Source organism: Dryobates pubescens, chromosome Z (genome assembly GCF_014839835.1).
Source record: "Dryobates pubescens isolate bDryPub1 chromosome Z, bDryPub1.pri, whole genome shotgun sequence".
NCBI lineage: Eukaryota > Metazoa > Chordata > Aves > Piciformes > Picidae > Dryobates > Dryobates pubescens.
Window position 1 is genome coordinate 120,687,483 of NC_071657.1, and position 14,292 is coordinate 120,701,774.

General features: G+C 54.0%; 2 protein-coding genes across 2 annotated transcripts in view; one reads left to right on the forward strand and one right to left on the reverse strand.

Annotated features, from left to right (window-relative positions):
* Positions 1–214: 214 nt before the first annotated feature.
* The window catches only part of SND1 (staphylococcal nuclease and tudor domain containing 1), an 88,442-nt gene continuing 74,364 nt past the window's right edge, over positions 215–14,292 (reverse strand). Inside the window, exons 17-24 of the mRNA XM_054177992.1 lie at positions 3,914–4,102; positions 3,448–3,589; positions 3,229–3,352; positions 3,037–3,106; positions 2,335–2,448; positions 2,040–2,243; positions 757–801; positions 215–448 (exon numbers count right to left, since the gene is read on the reverse strand). Of these exons, the coding sequence (XP_054033967.1) occupies positions 383–448; positions 757–801; positions 2,040–2,243; positions 2,335–2,448; positions 3,037–3,106; positions 3,229–3,352; positions 3,448–3,589; positions 3,914–4,102 (954 nt within the window). The 3' untranslated portion in view covers positions 215–382. The remainder of the gene's footprint in view (positions 449–756; positions 802–2,039; positions 2,244–2,334; positions 2,449–3,036; positions 3,107–3,228; positions 3,353–3,447; positions 3,590–3,913; positions 4,103–14,292) is intronic.
* Positions 8,386–10,741, forward strand: LRRC4 (leucine rich repeat containing 4). The gene has a single exon (XM_009905700.2). It carries the CDS (start codon positions 8,662–8,664, stop codon positions 10,729–10,731), a length of 2,070 nt encoding a protein of 689 aa, XP_009904002.2. The 5' UTR covers positions 8,386–8,661; the 3' UTR covers positions 10,732–10,741.

The window sequence follows — 14,292 nt, forward strand, 5'->3', positions numbered from 1 at the left end:
TTGGGATCCACGGTTGAAGTCCATGCTTGGAACCTACTGTTGGGACCATCTCCCCTTCCCTAGATGTCCCAGCCTTGGGGTGCACTTTGGCCCCTGAGGCCAAGATGAACTGGCTGGTGGTGGAATGTCCCTGAGGATAAGCCCAGCTGCTTTGAGGGGAGGTGACACCATCGTGGTGGTGTCCCCCCGACACGAAGAAGCCACCAGCAACGCTTGACTACCTTTATTGGGCCACCAAAGCTTTAAATACAGGGCTGGGAGGAGGGTGGGTGGAGTTATGGACAGCTGGGGCTGGGTGGGATGAGGTAAGGAGACGAGGGGGGTTGGCCATGGGGACATGGATGGTGGGGGCAAGGTTGGTAGGTCCCCAGAACTTCATCCCTCAGCGGCTGTAGCCAAACTCGTCGGCGTCGTCGGCACGGAAATCGCCGTAGCGCCACAGGTTGAGCTGCAAGAGAAGGTGGAGGAGAAGATGGAGGAGGTCACAGCTTGGGGCATCCCCCAGCCCCCCCAAACCCACCAATGAACATCCCCAAACCGTCCCCAGGGATTGGTGGGGTTGGGTTCAGGATCCTCTCCAAGATGGTGGACTCTCATAGCCAGCATCTCCTTGGAGGAGGCCACGGCCTGGGTCATGCCCCACCCAAAAATTAGTAACTGGGGGGACACACGTCCCAAAACTACCCCCAGGGATGGGGATCCAGGACCTCCCCCAAGGACAAAGGGGTTGCACCAGGAAGCCACCCCATAACTCACCCGGGCACTCTTGGCTGTCTCCTGGGCATTCAGGTACTCGGTGATCTGGGGTGGGGACACCCAGTAGAACCCATCATCACCCACCAGCACCCTCCATGACCCATCATCACCCACCAGCACCCTCCATGACCCATCATCACCCACCAGCACCCTCCACGACCCATCATCACCCACCAGCACCCTCCACGACCCATCATCACCCACCAGCACCCTCCACGACCCATCATCACCCACCAGCACCCTCCATGACCCATCATCACCCACCAGCACCCTCCACGACCCATCATCACCCACCGGCACCCTCCACGACCCATCATCACCCACCGGCACCCTCCATGACCCATCATCACCCACCGGCACCCTCCACGACCCATCATCACCCACCGGCACCCTTCACGACCCATCATCACCCACCAGCACCCTCCATCACCCATCATCACCCACCAGCACCCTCCACGACCCATCATCACCCACCAGCACCCTTCATGACCCATCATCACCCACCAGCACCCTCCATGACCCATCATCACCCACCAGCACCCTCCATCACCCATCATCACCCACCAGCACCCTCCACGACCCATCATCACCCACCAGCACCCTCCATGACCCATCATCACCCACCAGCACCCTCCACGACCCATCATCACCCACCAGCACCCTTCATGACCCACCAGCACCCACCAGCACCCACCAGCACCCTCCACGACCCATCATCACCCACCGGCACCCTCCACGACCCATCATCACCCACCGGCACCCTCCACGACCCATCATCACCCACCAGCACCCTTCATGACCCACCAGCACCCACCAGCACCCACCAGCACCCTCCACGACCCATCATCACCCACCAGCACCCTTCATGACCCATCATCACCCACCAGCACCCTCCACGACCCATCATCACCCACCAGCACCCTCCATGACCCATCATCACCCACCACCACCCTCCATGACCCACCACTACCCATCATCACCCACCATGATCCATCATCACCCATCATCACCCTCCATGACCCACCATGACCCATCATCACCCATCACAACCCACCATCACCCATCACAACCCACCATCACCCATCATCACCCAACATCAGCCTCTGTCCCATCACAACCCTCCATGACCCATCATCACCCACCAGCACCCTCCATGACCCATCATCACCCACCAGCACCCTCCATGACCCATTATGACCCACCATGACCCATCATCACCCACCCATCATGACCCACCGCCACCCTCCATGTGCCATCATCCTCCACGCCCCGCCATCACCTACCACTTTCTGGAACTGCTTCTCCTTGCGCACCTCCACCATGACCAAGCCTTCCTTGACCAAGCCCAAGCCGACATCGCTCTTGGAGTCCAGGAACTGGAGGGTGACGTGGGGACAGCCCGGCCCCAGATGCTCCACGTTGAGCAGGCACTGGGTGTTCTGGATGTCCCTCACCACGCTGTCCACCGCGTCCGCCCGCGCGTCCTCCTGCGGCACCCGACGGCACGGCGGTGGACCCTCAGCTCCCGCCAAGGAGCTGGAGACCACCCCAAGCTTCTTGGTGGGCCTCCATACTTACGTCTTGGGGCACCTGGATGAAGGCGAACTTGTACTCGGTAGCCTGGGCTGGGAGGACCCTGGTGCTGAAGGCTGGGGGCAAGGTGGCCAAGCGGGTGGAGGGTAAGATCTCCTTCTGTGGGGTCAAAGAGAAGGACACCCAAGGGTGGTGGGCACTCCATGATGGGCTTCCGGACAGCAGGGCTGAGAAGAAACTCGAGGGTGATGGGCAAATGTGGTGGGTTTCATGGAGCTGGGGTTGGGAGGGCACCCAAGGGTGATGGACACCCCATGATGGGCTTCATAGTGCTGGGGTTCAGAGGGCACCCAAGGGTAATGGACACATTGTGATGGGCTTCATGGTGCTGGGGTCCAGAGGGCACTCAAGGGTGATGGACACATCATGATGGGCTTCATGGTGCTGGGGTCCAGAGGGCACCCAAGGGTGATGGACACCCCATAATGGGCTTCATGGTGCTGGGGTCCAGAGGGCACCCAAGGGTGATGGACACCCCATGATGGGCTTCATGGTGCTGGGGTTCAGTGGGCACCCAAGGGTGATGGACACATCGTGATGGGCTTCATGGTGCTGGGGTTCAGTGGGCACCCAAGGGTGATGGACACTCCATGGTGGGCTTCATGGTGCTGGGGTTGGGAGGACACATCCTGCTGGGCTCCTGAACAGAGGGCTGGATGGATGGGATGGAGGATAGTGACCACTCACATTGCCATAGTCAATGTAGAAGATATGAACTTTGGAAGCCGACTCCACCTTCTCCACCCTGGCCCGGTACCTGCAGGACAAGAGAGAGGATGAAGAAGGTATCACCCCAAAACCCACACAACATGTGGGTTCACCACCACCTTACGACCCTCAGGATGGTGCTGAGGTGGTGCAGGCCCTCCTCATCCTCACCACTCTCCATCCACAAACTTGGCGATGCAGAAGTCTCCGCGGCGCGGGGAGTAGGACCCTTCAACGGGGGGGTGGTTGCCCACCTCCGTGCGCATGTTCTCCATCAGCTTCTCCAGCTGGGCTCCTGCAGAAGAAAGAGGTGGATCCAGAACCCACTTCTGGTGGCCTTGGTGGATCTCCCTGGCTCCAGAAGACCCCCTGCAGGGATGTCCACCCCACCTGTCTCCACGTCCTGGACGTAGAAGTGAAGGTCATCCGTGATCTCTGTCACGAAGACAGGTTTGTAGTTGGCCGTGCGCTCCTTCTCCTCCAGCACCTGCACCACCTCCTCCACCGGGGTCTCCTCGTAGTGGGACCAGACCTGGGGCGGTGGGACACCAAAGGTTGGTTAAAGGACTTCAAAGATATGGCTGATGGCATCAGCAAGGTGGGAGATGGAGAAGCTTTGGTCTCCAGAAGGCTGCTGTTGCATTCCATGGGCCTTGGGGTGGGGACATCTCTTGTGGGGGAGACATCCCTCAACATGGAACATCTCCAGGGGTGAAGATGTCTCTAGACACGGGGATATCCCTCAGGGTGGAGATGTCTTTAGACATGGGAACATCCCCAGGGTGGGACATCTCTTGGGGTGGAGACACTCCTCAAGGTGGAGCCATCCTTGGGGGACTGTCCTGCCAGGGGTTACCTTCTCCTTCTTCTGCTTGGCAGCCTCCTCTGCGGCCAGCAGGGCCTTGTAGTAGGAGCTCCTCTCGGCAGTGAAGTGGACCTTGGAGAGGGCATGCTCCACCAAGGCCACCGACAGGTTGACCCCCTCGATGTGCAGCCACCCGATGAAGTTCCCAGCCTTGTCCATGCTTTCCACCTCCACCTCCACCTGTGGGCAACCGACAGGGCAGGGCATCAACAGCCTGGCAGCCTTGCCCAGCTCTGCTCCCCCCATCCCCCCAGCTTCATCTCCAACTTCACTGGGGCCGCTCCAAAGCTTCGCCACGGCACAAAAAGAAGCTCTGGGCATGGTGGGCCCAGGTGGGTGGAGGTGGCTTGGGCAAGACTGGCACCCAGCTGTGCTCCATGGGCATGCGACAAAGCTCCACAGGCACCTGGATCTACTCCATGGGCACCCAAGCCTGCTCCATGGGCACCCGGATCTGCTCCATGGGTACCCGGATCTGCTCCATGGGCACCCAAGCCTGCTCCATGGGTACCCAGATCTGCTCCATGGGCACCCAAGCCTGCTCCATGGGCACCCGGATCCGCTCCATGGGTACCCAGATCTGCTCCATGGGCACCCGGATCTGCTCCATGGGTACCCGGATCTGCTCCATGGGCACCCAAGCCTGCTCCATGGGCACCCAAGCCTGCTCCATGGGTACCCGGATCTACTCCATGGGCACCCAAGCCTGCTCCATGGGTACCCGGATCTGCTCCATGGGCACCCAAGCCTGCTCCATGGGTACCCGGATCTACTCCATGGGCACCCAAGCCTGCTCCATGGGCACCCAAGCCTGCTCCATGGGTACCCAGATCTACTCCATGGGCACCCAAGCCTGCTCCATGGGCACCCAAGCCTGCTCCATGGGCACCACATCCCAGTGTGGGCACCACATTGCAAATTGGGAACTTCATGCTAAACTGGGCACCATCTCCCACTGTGGGCACCACATCCCAATCCGGGTACCACATCCCACTCCAGGTACCACATCCCAAACCAAACTGGGCACCACATCCCAAACTGGGCAAAGGAAGAAGAGGAGGAGGAGGAAGCTCATTAAAGCCATCAAATGGATTGGGTTGGGGGGATTAAGGGGTTGGGGGGATTAAGGGGTTGGGGGAAGCTCTCTGGTAAAATCTGGGGGGGGGATTTGGGTTGGGGGAGTTTAAAGTTTGAAAGGGGGGGGGGGAGCTTTTTTAACCCCCCCCCAAACACCTCCAAATTAAAATAGGAGGAAGAAGAGGAGGAAGCTCATTAAAGCCATCAAATAGATTGGGTTTGGGGTATTAAGGGGGTGGGGGAAGCCCTCTGGTAAAACAGGGGGGAGGGTTTTTTTTTTTGGGGGGGGGGGAAGTTTGAAGGGAGGGAGAAGCTTTTTAAAGGCACATAACCCCCCCCTCAAATTAAAATAGGAGGAAGAGGAGGAGGAAGCTCATTAAATCCATCAAACAGATTGGGTTTGGGGTATTAAGGGGTTGGGGGAAGCCCTCTGGTAAAATAGTGTGGGGGGGGACTTCGGGGCGGGGGGGGGAGAGTTTGAAGGGAGGGGGAAGCTTTTTAAAGACACACGCCCCCCCCCAAATTAAAATAAGAGGAAGAGGAGGAGGAGGAAGCTCCTTAAAGCCATCAAACAGATTGGGTTGGGGGTATTAAGTGGTCGAGGTGGAAGAGGGGTTTTGAAACCCTCTGATAAAATTGGGGGGGGAGGGAGTTTGAAGGGGGGGGGGCAGCTTTTCAAAGCTCCCCCCCCCCAACCCTCCCAAATTAAAACAGGAGGAAGAGGAGGAGGAAGCTCCTTAAAGCCATCAAACAGATTGGGTTGGGGGCATTACGCGGTCGGGGTGGCAGAAGGGGGGTGATGGCGGTGGTTTAGACACCCTCTGGTGAAATTTGGGGGGGGGGGGGGGGGGGCCGGAGGGGGGGGACTTTTAAAAGGGGGGGGGTTAAGGTTTTAAGGGGGGGGTTGCTGGGTGCTGAGCATCGCGATGCGTCAGCAATTCCTCGGCACTGGCAAGTGAAGGACAAAAGGATGCGAGAGCCGCCTGCGCGGCTGCCGCTGCCGCCGCCGCCGCCGCCGCTTGCCGCTGCTGCTTCTTTCTCTTCGTTCCGCGCCCCGCGGAACATTTCCGCGGGGTGTCCTCTCCCCCCCCTTCCTCTCCCTTTACTTCCCTTATTATAACACTCCCCCCCCCTCACCCGCCCCTTACGACGGACCATGCCCGGCGACATCACTGCCACCACCACCACCATCATCATCATCATCGCCGGCACCAGCAACACACCCCCCCGCTGCTGAAAAAAGAGGAGGAGGAGGAGGAGGAGAAGGAGGAGGAGGAGGAGGAGGAGGAGGCGAGAGATCCGCGGGACGCGCAAAACAACGCGGGAAAAAAAAAAGGGGGGGGGTTGGCTTCGGGGACCCCCCACCCCCACCCCCCACCTCTCCCTTAAACCTTCACCTCAAATCCTCAAATCCCACCTCGGACCCCCCCCCCTCCCCCCCAGCTTGAATTCCCTGCGCTAAAGAAAAAGGGGGGCGGGGGGAGGGTGTGTGGTGGGGGGGCAGGCTCGGTTCGATCCGCGGTTTTTTCCGCGGGTTTTATTTCTCCTTTTTTCTTTTTTTTTTTTTTTTTTTGGGGGGGGGGGGTTTGTCCTTTTTTTGGGTTATTTTTTTTGGGGGGGGGTGTATTTGGAGGTTGGAAATCCGTGGCTTTTTTACCTGCATTTTTCTTTTTTGCCCTTTGGGGGCTATTTTTAGAGCCGGGGTTTTTTTTTTGTCTTTTTTTTTTTTTTTTCCCCCTGCCTTGATTTGATTTTTTTTTTTTTGTTACTTCCCCCCCCCCCTTTTTGCCCCCCCCTTCCCTTTCCCTATCCCCTCCCCCCGATTTTTAATTTTCCTTTTTTTTTTTTGCTTTTCCTTTTTAATTTTTTAACCTTTTATTCCTCCTTTTTTTGGTCACATTTTTTCGTTCCTTTTTTTTTTTTTTTTAATTTTCATCTTTAATATTTCTTTCCCCCCCCCTTCCTTTTTCCTTTCCCCCCTTTCACTTTGCCTTTTTTCCATTTTTTCTTTTCCCTTCCCCCCCCCATTTCCCCTCTTTCTTATTTTCCCTTCATTTTTACCCCCATTTCCCCTCATAGCTCTTTTTTCCTTCCCTTTATTTTCTTTCCCCTTTTATTTTCTTTCCCCTATATTTTATTCTCCCTTACCTTTTACCTCCCCTTTATTTTCTTTCCCTTTTCGTTTTCTTCCCCCTCTATTCCCATTTTCCCCTTCCTCCCCCATTTCCAGTCCCCTTTATTCCCATTTCTGCCTTATTTTTATTTTTCTCTCTTTTTTCCCCCTTCATTTTTTCCCTCCCCCCGCTGTTTTTTCAACTTTTCTTTCCCCTTCTATTTTTATTTAGCTGCCCCTTTTCACTGCCTCTATTTTCCCTTTTCTTTCCTTTTTAGTCCCATTTCCCCTCTATTTTAGCCCATTTTTCTTCCTATTTCCCCCTCCTTTTATCCCCCTTTCTTTCTATATTTCTTTTCCCCTATTTATTTTCACCCTCCCCTTATTCTTCTTTTTCCTTCCCTTTTCTTTCCCCCTTATTTCTCTTCTCATTTTCTTTCCCACTTTTATCCTATTTTCCTTTTCCCTTGGTTTCTCTTTTTTAATTTTCATCTCAATTTTCTTTCTATCTCCCTTTCTATTTATTTTCTTTTCCTTGTTTTATTTCCCCCTTTTCTTCCCCCTTTTTCCCCTTCCTTTCCCCCCCTCTTATTTTTCTATTTTATCTTATTTTAACTTTTTAATCTGAATTTTTCATTTTTATTCCCATTTCTCCCTTCCTTTCCACTCCCACCCCACCTTTAACCCCATTTTCCCCTCCACTTCCCGCCCCCCCCCTTCCCCTTTCCCCCCTCCCCAGTCCCTTCCATTCCCTCCCCAGTATCCCCCCCACCAGCCATGCTGGTCCCTCCTGCCCCCCCGGCTCTGCCCCACGGCCGGAGCTGCCACCCCAGGTGCCCGGCGGGGCTGACGGCTCCGGGGGGCTGCAGGGCCCCTGCTTAGCGGAGCCCCCCTCCCCCCCCCCCAATTTTTGTCCCTTACACCCCCAAACCTCCTCCCCCCCTCCCCCCCCCTTGTACTTTCCCCCCTGCAGCCTCCAGGAGCCATTTTCTCTTTTTTTTTTTTGCCTCATTTTTATACTGGACCTAACCTCCCCTGCCCCCCACTTTCAACCCCCCCCTCAGGTAGGTGCCACTTTGATTATTTTTTTTTGGGGGGGAGGGGGCTTCCTTACACCCCTCCCCCATCACCTACTGTTGGTCTTTTAAGGGGGGGGGGGGGCTGTCCTAACCCCTTTTTTCTTCTCCTCATTCTTGGTGACCCTCCCCCAACCTCCTCAAACCAGGCTCCCCCTCTTAAAACCAACCCCCCTACTCCCCAAAAATCACCCCCTGACTCAAAATCACCACCACCCCCATCTTAAAACCAGCCCCCAGCCCCCTCCACCTTTGACCAAGCCAGAACCAGAAGAAAGGTGGTGGTGGTGCTAAGTGGCGGTACTGGTGGTTGATGGTCGGTGGTGGTGGTGGGGACACACATCCCTCCCCCCCCCAACAGGACACCCCCAAACCTGCTTCTTCCTTCTCCACACCGCCCTCCCCCCAAACTCCAACCAACCCCCAACCCCAAACCTCCCCCAGATGATGGTGAATGATGATCGTGCCACATCATGAAGCTCTTGTGGCAGGTAACTCTGCACCACCACCAGCAGCAGCAGCACCAGTATCACCAGTACGACCACCACCACCACCACCATCATCATCATCACCACCATCATCAACCTTGGCCGAGTCGTCACCGGGCGTGGAGAGCAGCTTTGGTTTCCTACTTGACCGTCCACGCTTGGATCTTCTACGTGGCCGCCGCCTCTCCGGGCCCTCAGAGCTGTCCGTCCGTCTGCTCCTGCACCAACCAGTTCAGCAAGGTGGTGTGTAACCGGCGGGGCCTGGCCGAGGTGCCCCCCGGCATCCCCTCCAACACCCGCTATCTCAACTTGATGGAGAACAACATCCAGCTGATCCAAGCGGACACCTTCCGGCACTTGCACCACTTGGAGGTCCTCCAGCTGGGGAGGAATTCCATCAGGCAGATAGAAGTTGGGGCCTTCAACGGCTTAGCCAGCCTCAACACCTTGGAGCTCTTTGATAACTGGCTGACCGTCATCCCCAGCGGCGCTTTCGAGTACCTCTCCAAGCTGAGGGAGCTGTGGTTGAGGAACAACCCCATCGAGAGCATCCCCTCCTACGCCTTCAACCGGGTGCCCTCCCTCATGAGGTTGGACCTGGGGGAGCTGAAGAAGTTGGAGTACATCTCGGAAGGGGCTTTTGAAGGCTTGTACAACCTCAAGTACCTGAACCTGGGGATGTGCAACATCAAGGACATGCCCAACTTGACCCCCCTGGTGGGTCTGGAGGAGCTGGAGATGTCGGGTAACCACTTCCCCGAGATCAAACCCGGCTCCTTCCACGGCCTCAAGTCCCTCAAGAAGCTCTGGATCATGAACTCCCAGATCAACTTGATCGAGAGGAACGCCTTCGACGACCTGACGGCCTTGGTGGAGCTCAACCTGGCCCACAACAACCTCTCCTCCTTACCCCACGACCTCTTCGCTCCCTTGAGGTACTTGGTGGAGCTCCACCTGCACCACAACCCCTGGGACTGCGACTGCGACATCCTGTGGCTGTCTTGGTGGCTCCGGGAGTACATCCCCACCAACTCCACCTGCTGCGGGCGCTGCCATGCCCCGCTCCACATGCGGGGCAGGTTCCTGGTGGAGGTGGACCAGACCGCCTTCCAGTGCTCGGCGCCCTTCATCATGGACGCTCCCACGGACCTCAACATCTCCGAGGGGAGGGTGGCGGAGCTCAAGTGCCGGACCCCTTCCATGTCTTCGGTCAGGTGGCTGCTGCCCAACGGGACGGTGCTGAGCCACGCTTCCAACCACCCCCGGCTCTCCGTCCTCAACGACGGGACCTTGAACTTCTCCCAGGTCCTGCTGACGGACACGGGGCTCTACACCTGCATGGTGACCAACGTGGCCGGCAACTCCAACGCCTCGGCTTACCTCAACGTGAGCACCGCCGAGCTCAACACCTCCAACTACAGCTTCTTCACCACCGTCACGGTGGAGACCACCGAGGTCTCCCCGGAGGAGATCTCCCCCAAGTTCGGCAAGCCGGTTCCCACCACCTCCACCGGCTACCAACCGGCTTACACCACCACCACCACCGTCCTGGTCCAGACCACCAGGACCCCGAAGCAGGTGGCCGTCCCCACCGCCGACTCAACCGACAAGATGCAAACCAGCTTGGACGAGGTGATGAAGACCACCAAGATCATCATCGGCTGCTTCGTGGCCGTCACCCTCTTGGCCGCCGCCATGCTGATCGTCTTCTACAAGCTCCGCAAGAGGCACCAACAGCGCAGCACCGTCACGGCCGCCAGGACGGTGGAGATCATCCAGGTGGATGAGGACATCCCACCCGCCGCCGCCAGCACCGCCACCAACGCCTCTTCGGCGGCGGCGGCGGCCAGCGGCGGCGGTGGTAGCTCAGGTGAGGTGTTGCCCACCCTCCATGACCACATGAACTTCAACACCTACAAAGCGGGGGGCCACGGGGCTCACTGGACAGAGAACAGTTTGGGCAACTCTTTGCACCCCCCCGGGACAACTCTGGCTGAGCCTCCCTATATAATCCAAACCCACCCTAAGGACAAGGTGCAGGAGACCCAAATATGACTTGATTTTAGGGTTGTTATTTTCTTTTGGGGGGGGGGGGGGGAGGGGAGGGGAAGGGGGGTGGTGTTGAGGGGTGGGGGTGGGAGGGATTTTGTCTCTCTTTTCTTTTTCTTCTTGGTTGATTTTTGCCTTCCCCCCCTCCTCTCCCCCCCTCCCCCCTCCCCCCTTCAAATGCAATAGAAGAAAAAAAAAAAAAGAAAGGAAAAGATGATAAAAAAAAAGAGGGGAAATGGTTTAAAAAAAAAATAGACAATAACTTTTGTACAGAGATGGGGTTTGGAATTTGGTTTGGGTTTGGTTTTTTTTTTTGGGGGGGTGGGGAGGATATGATTTTGGGGTTGTGTTTTTTTTTTTTGGACGTGTTTCTTCTACCTGATGGACTGAGAGAGCAGCAAATTCTGGCAGAGCCTCAAAAAAAACCCTCCTAGGAAATTACCCACACCCCTCCTCCCCACCCCAAATTCCAGAAGTAAGCCTCAACCCCCCCCAAAATAACCCCAACCCCCAAGAAATTGTCCCAACCCCCAAGAAATTGCCCCAAACCCAAAGAAATTGCCCCAAACCCCAATAAAATTCCCCCCAAACCCCAATAAAATTCCCCCCAAACTCCAATAAATTGCCCCAACCCCCCAAGAAAACGTCCCAAACCTTCAACAAATTGCCCCCCAAAACCCCAAAGTTGTGCCCCCCCCACAACTGCCCTAAAACCTCAGCCCCCAACCTCAGGAAACTGCCATGAAGCTTCAAGGAATTGCCCCCTACGCCCAAGAAAAAATCCCCAAAGCTCAAGAAATAGCCCCAAAACTCCAATAAATTACACCCAAATCAACAAAATAAGCCCCAAGAGTCAAGAACCTGCCCTCAAACCCCAAGAATTATCCCTAAAACCCTCAAGAAACTGCAAGAAATTCCAAGAAATTGCCCCCAAATCAACAAAATAAGCCCCAAAAGTCAAGAAACTGCCCTCAAATCCCAAGAATTATCCCTAAAATCCCAAGAAATGGTCCCAGCCCCCAAGAATCAACCCTAAAAGTCAAGAAATTGCCCCCAAAATCCAAGAAATTGCCCTCAAATCAACAAAATAAGCCCCCAAAGTCAAGAAACTGCCCCCAAAATCCAAGAAATGGCCCTCAAATCAACAAAATAAGCCCCAAAAGTCAAGAAACTGCCCTCAAATCCCAAGAATTCACCCTAGAGCCTCAAGAAATGGTCCCAACCCCCAAGAATTAACCCTAAAACCTCAAGAAATTGCCCCCAAAATCCAAGGAACTGCCCCCAAATCAACAAAATAAGCCCCAAAAGTCAAGAAACTGCCCTCAAATCCCAAGAATTAACCCTAAAACCTCAAGAAATTGCCCCCAAAATCCAAGGAATTGCCCTCAAATCAACAAAATAAGCCCCAAAAGTCAAGAAACTGCCCTCAAACCCCAAGAATTATCCCTAAAACCCTCAAGAAACTGCAAGAAATTCCAAGAAATTGGCCCCAAATCAACAAAATAAGCCCCAAAAGTCAAGAAACTGCCCTCAAATCCCAAGAATTATCCCTAAAATCCCAAGAAATGGTCCCAGCCCCCAAGAATTAACCCTAAAAGTCAAGAAATTGCCCCCAAAATCCAAGAAATGGCCCTCAAATCAACAAAATAAGCCCCAAAAGTCAAGAAACTGCCCTCAAATCCCAAGAATTAACCCTAAAACCTCAAGAAATTGCCCCCAAAATCCAAGAAATGGCCCTCAAATCAACAAAATAAGCCCCAAAAGTCAAGAAACTGCCCTCAAATCCCAAGAATTATCCCTAAAATCCCAAGAAATGGTCCCAGCCCCCAAGAATTAACCCTAAAAGTCAAGAAATTGCCCCCAAAATCCAAGAAATTGCCCCCAAATCAACAAAATAAGCCCCAAAAGTCAAGAAACTGCCCTCAAATCCCAAGAATTCACCCTAGAGCCTCAAGAAATGGTCCCAACCCCCAAGAATTAACCCTAAAACCTCAAGAAATTGCCCCCAAAATCCAAGGAGTTGCCCCCAAATCAACAAAGTAAGCCCCCAAAATCACGAATTTGCCCCCAAGCCCCCATCACTTGCCCCAAAACCTCAAGCAATTGCCCCAAATCAACAACAAAAAGCTCCAAAACTCGAGCAATTGCTCCTCAAACTGAAGATATTGCCCCCAAACCTCAAGACATCACCCCAAAAATCCCATGAGATGACCCCCCAAAAAACCCAAGGAAATAAATCCCAGAACCTCAAGCAATTGCCCCAAATCAACAGAATAGGTCCCAAATCGCAAGCCACTGACCCAGCCCCCAAGAAATTGCTCTCAAAACTTAAGATAACACTCCCAAAACCTCATATTCCCCCCAAACCCCAGGAAATGACCCCCAAAACCAACAAAATTAATCCTGAAGGAAACTGCCCCCAAGACTTGAGCTGTTGCCCCCAAATCCAAGACTTTACTCCAAAATCTCCAGAAATAACCTCACAATGACAAGAAATGGCCCCCAGAGATGCAACAAATTGCCCCAAATCCTCAAGAAATGACCCCAAGACCCCGAGAAGTTACCCCAAAACCCAAGAGCCTCCAAAACTCAAGAAGTAACCACCCCCAAAATGGAAGAGTGAGTCCCAAAGCTCAAGAATTCCCTTAAACATCAAGTTTTTTACCTCCAAACTCCGAGAAATAACCCCAAAGCTCATGAAATTCCCCACAGGTATCAGCAAATTCACCTGACACACAAGAGCTGACCCCCAAAAATCCAGGAAATGGCCCCAAAGCTCAATTAATTACCCCCAACAATCACAAAGTTACTTCAAAATTCCAAGCAGTAATCCCAAAACTCAAAATGTGAGGAAACTGCCCCAAAAGCTCAAGAATTCACCCCAAAGCCTCAATTACCTCAAACCCCTTGAAATGACTAAAAAAAGAAAAAAAGCTCAAGAAATCCTCCCAAAACTCAAGAAATGACCCCCAAAATCTCCAGAATTCAGCTCAAACCCTCGATTACCCCAACCCCCACTTCAAATGACTCAAAAAACCATCAAGAAACCATCCCTAAACTCAACAAATGACCCCAATGTCAAGGAATCACCCCAAAACCTCAAAAATTAACCCCCCAAACCTCAAGAAGGGACCCCAAACCCCCTCAAAGGTACTCTGAAACAGCAAGAAATTGCCCCCAAACTCAACAAATTAGCTCAGAAGTGCAGAAATCGTCCCAAAACTACAAGAAATTACCCCCAAAACCTCAGGAAATGACCCCAAATCTCAAGAGTTTACCCCAAAACATCAATTACCCCAGAACCCCGTGAAATTGCCCCAAAACCTCAAGAAATCACCCCAAACTCAAGAAATAAGCCCCCCCCATCAATTACAAGTCAAGAAGTCACCCCAAAGTCCCACAAAACCTGAAGAATTTACCCCAAATCTCAGGATTTTACCCTAAAGCCTCAGAGCCCCCCCAAAAGCTTTGAAATTGATGACCTTTGAGGTCTCTTCCAGCCTTATTGATTCTATGAGTCTATGAAATGACTCCAAAACCTCAAGAAATGACCCCAAAAGTCAAGAA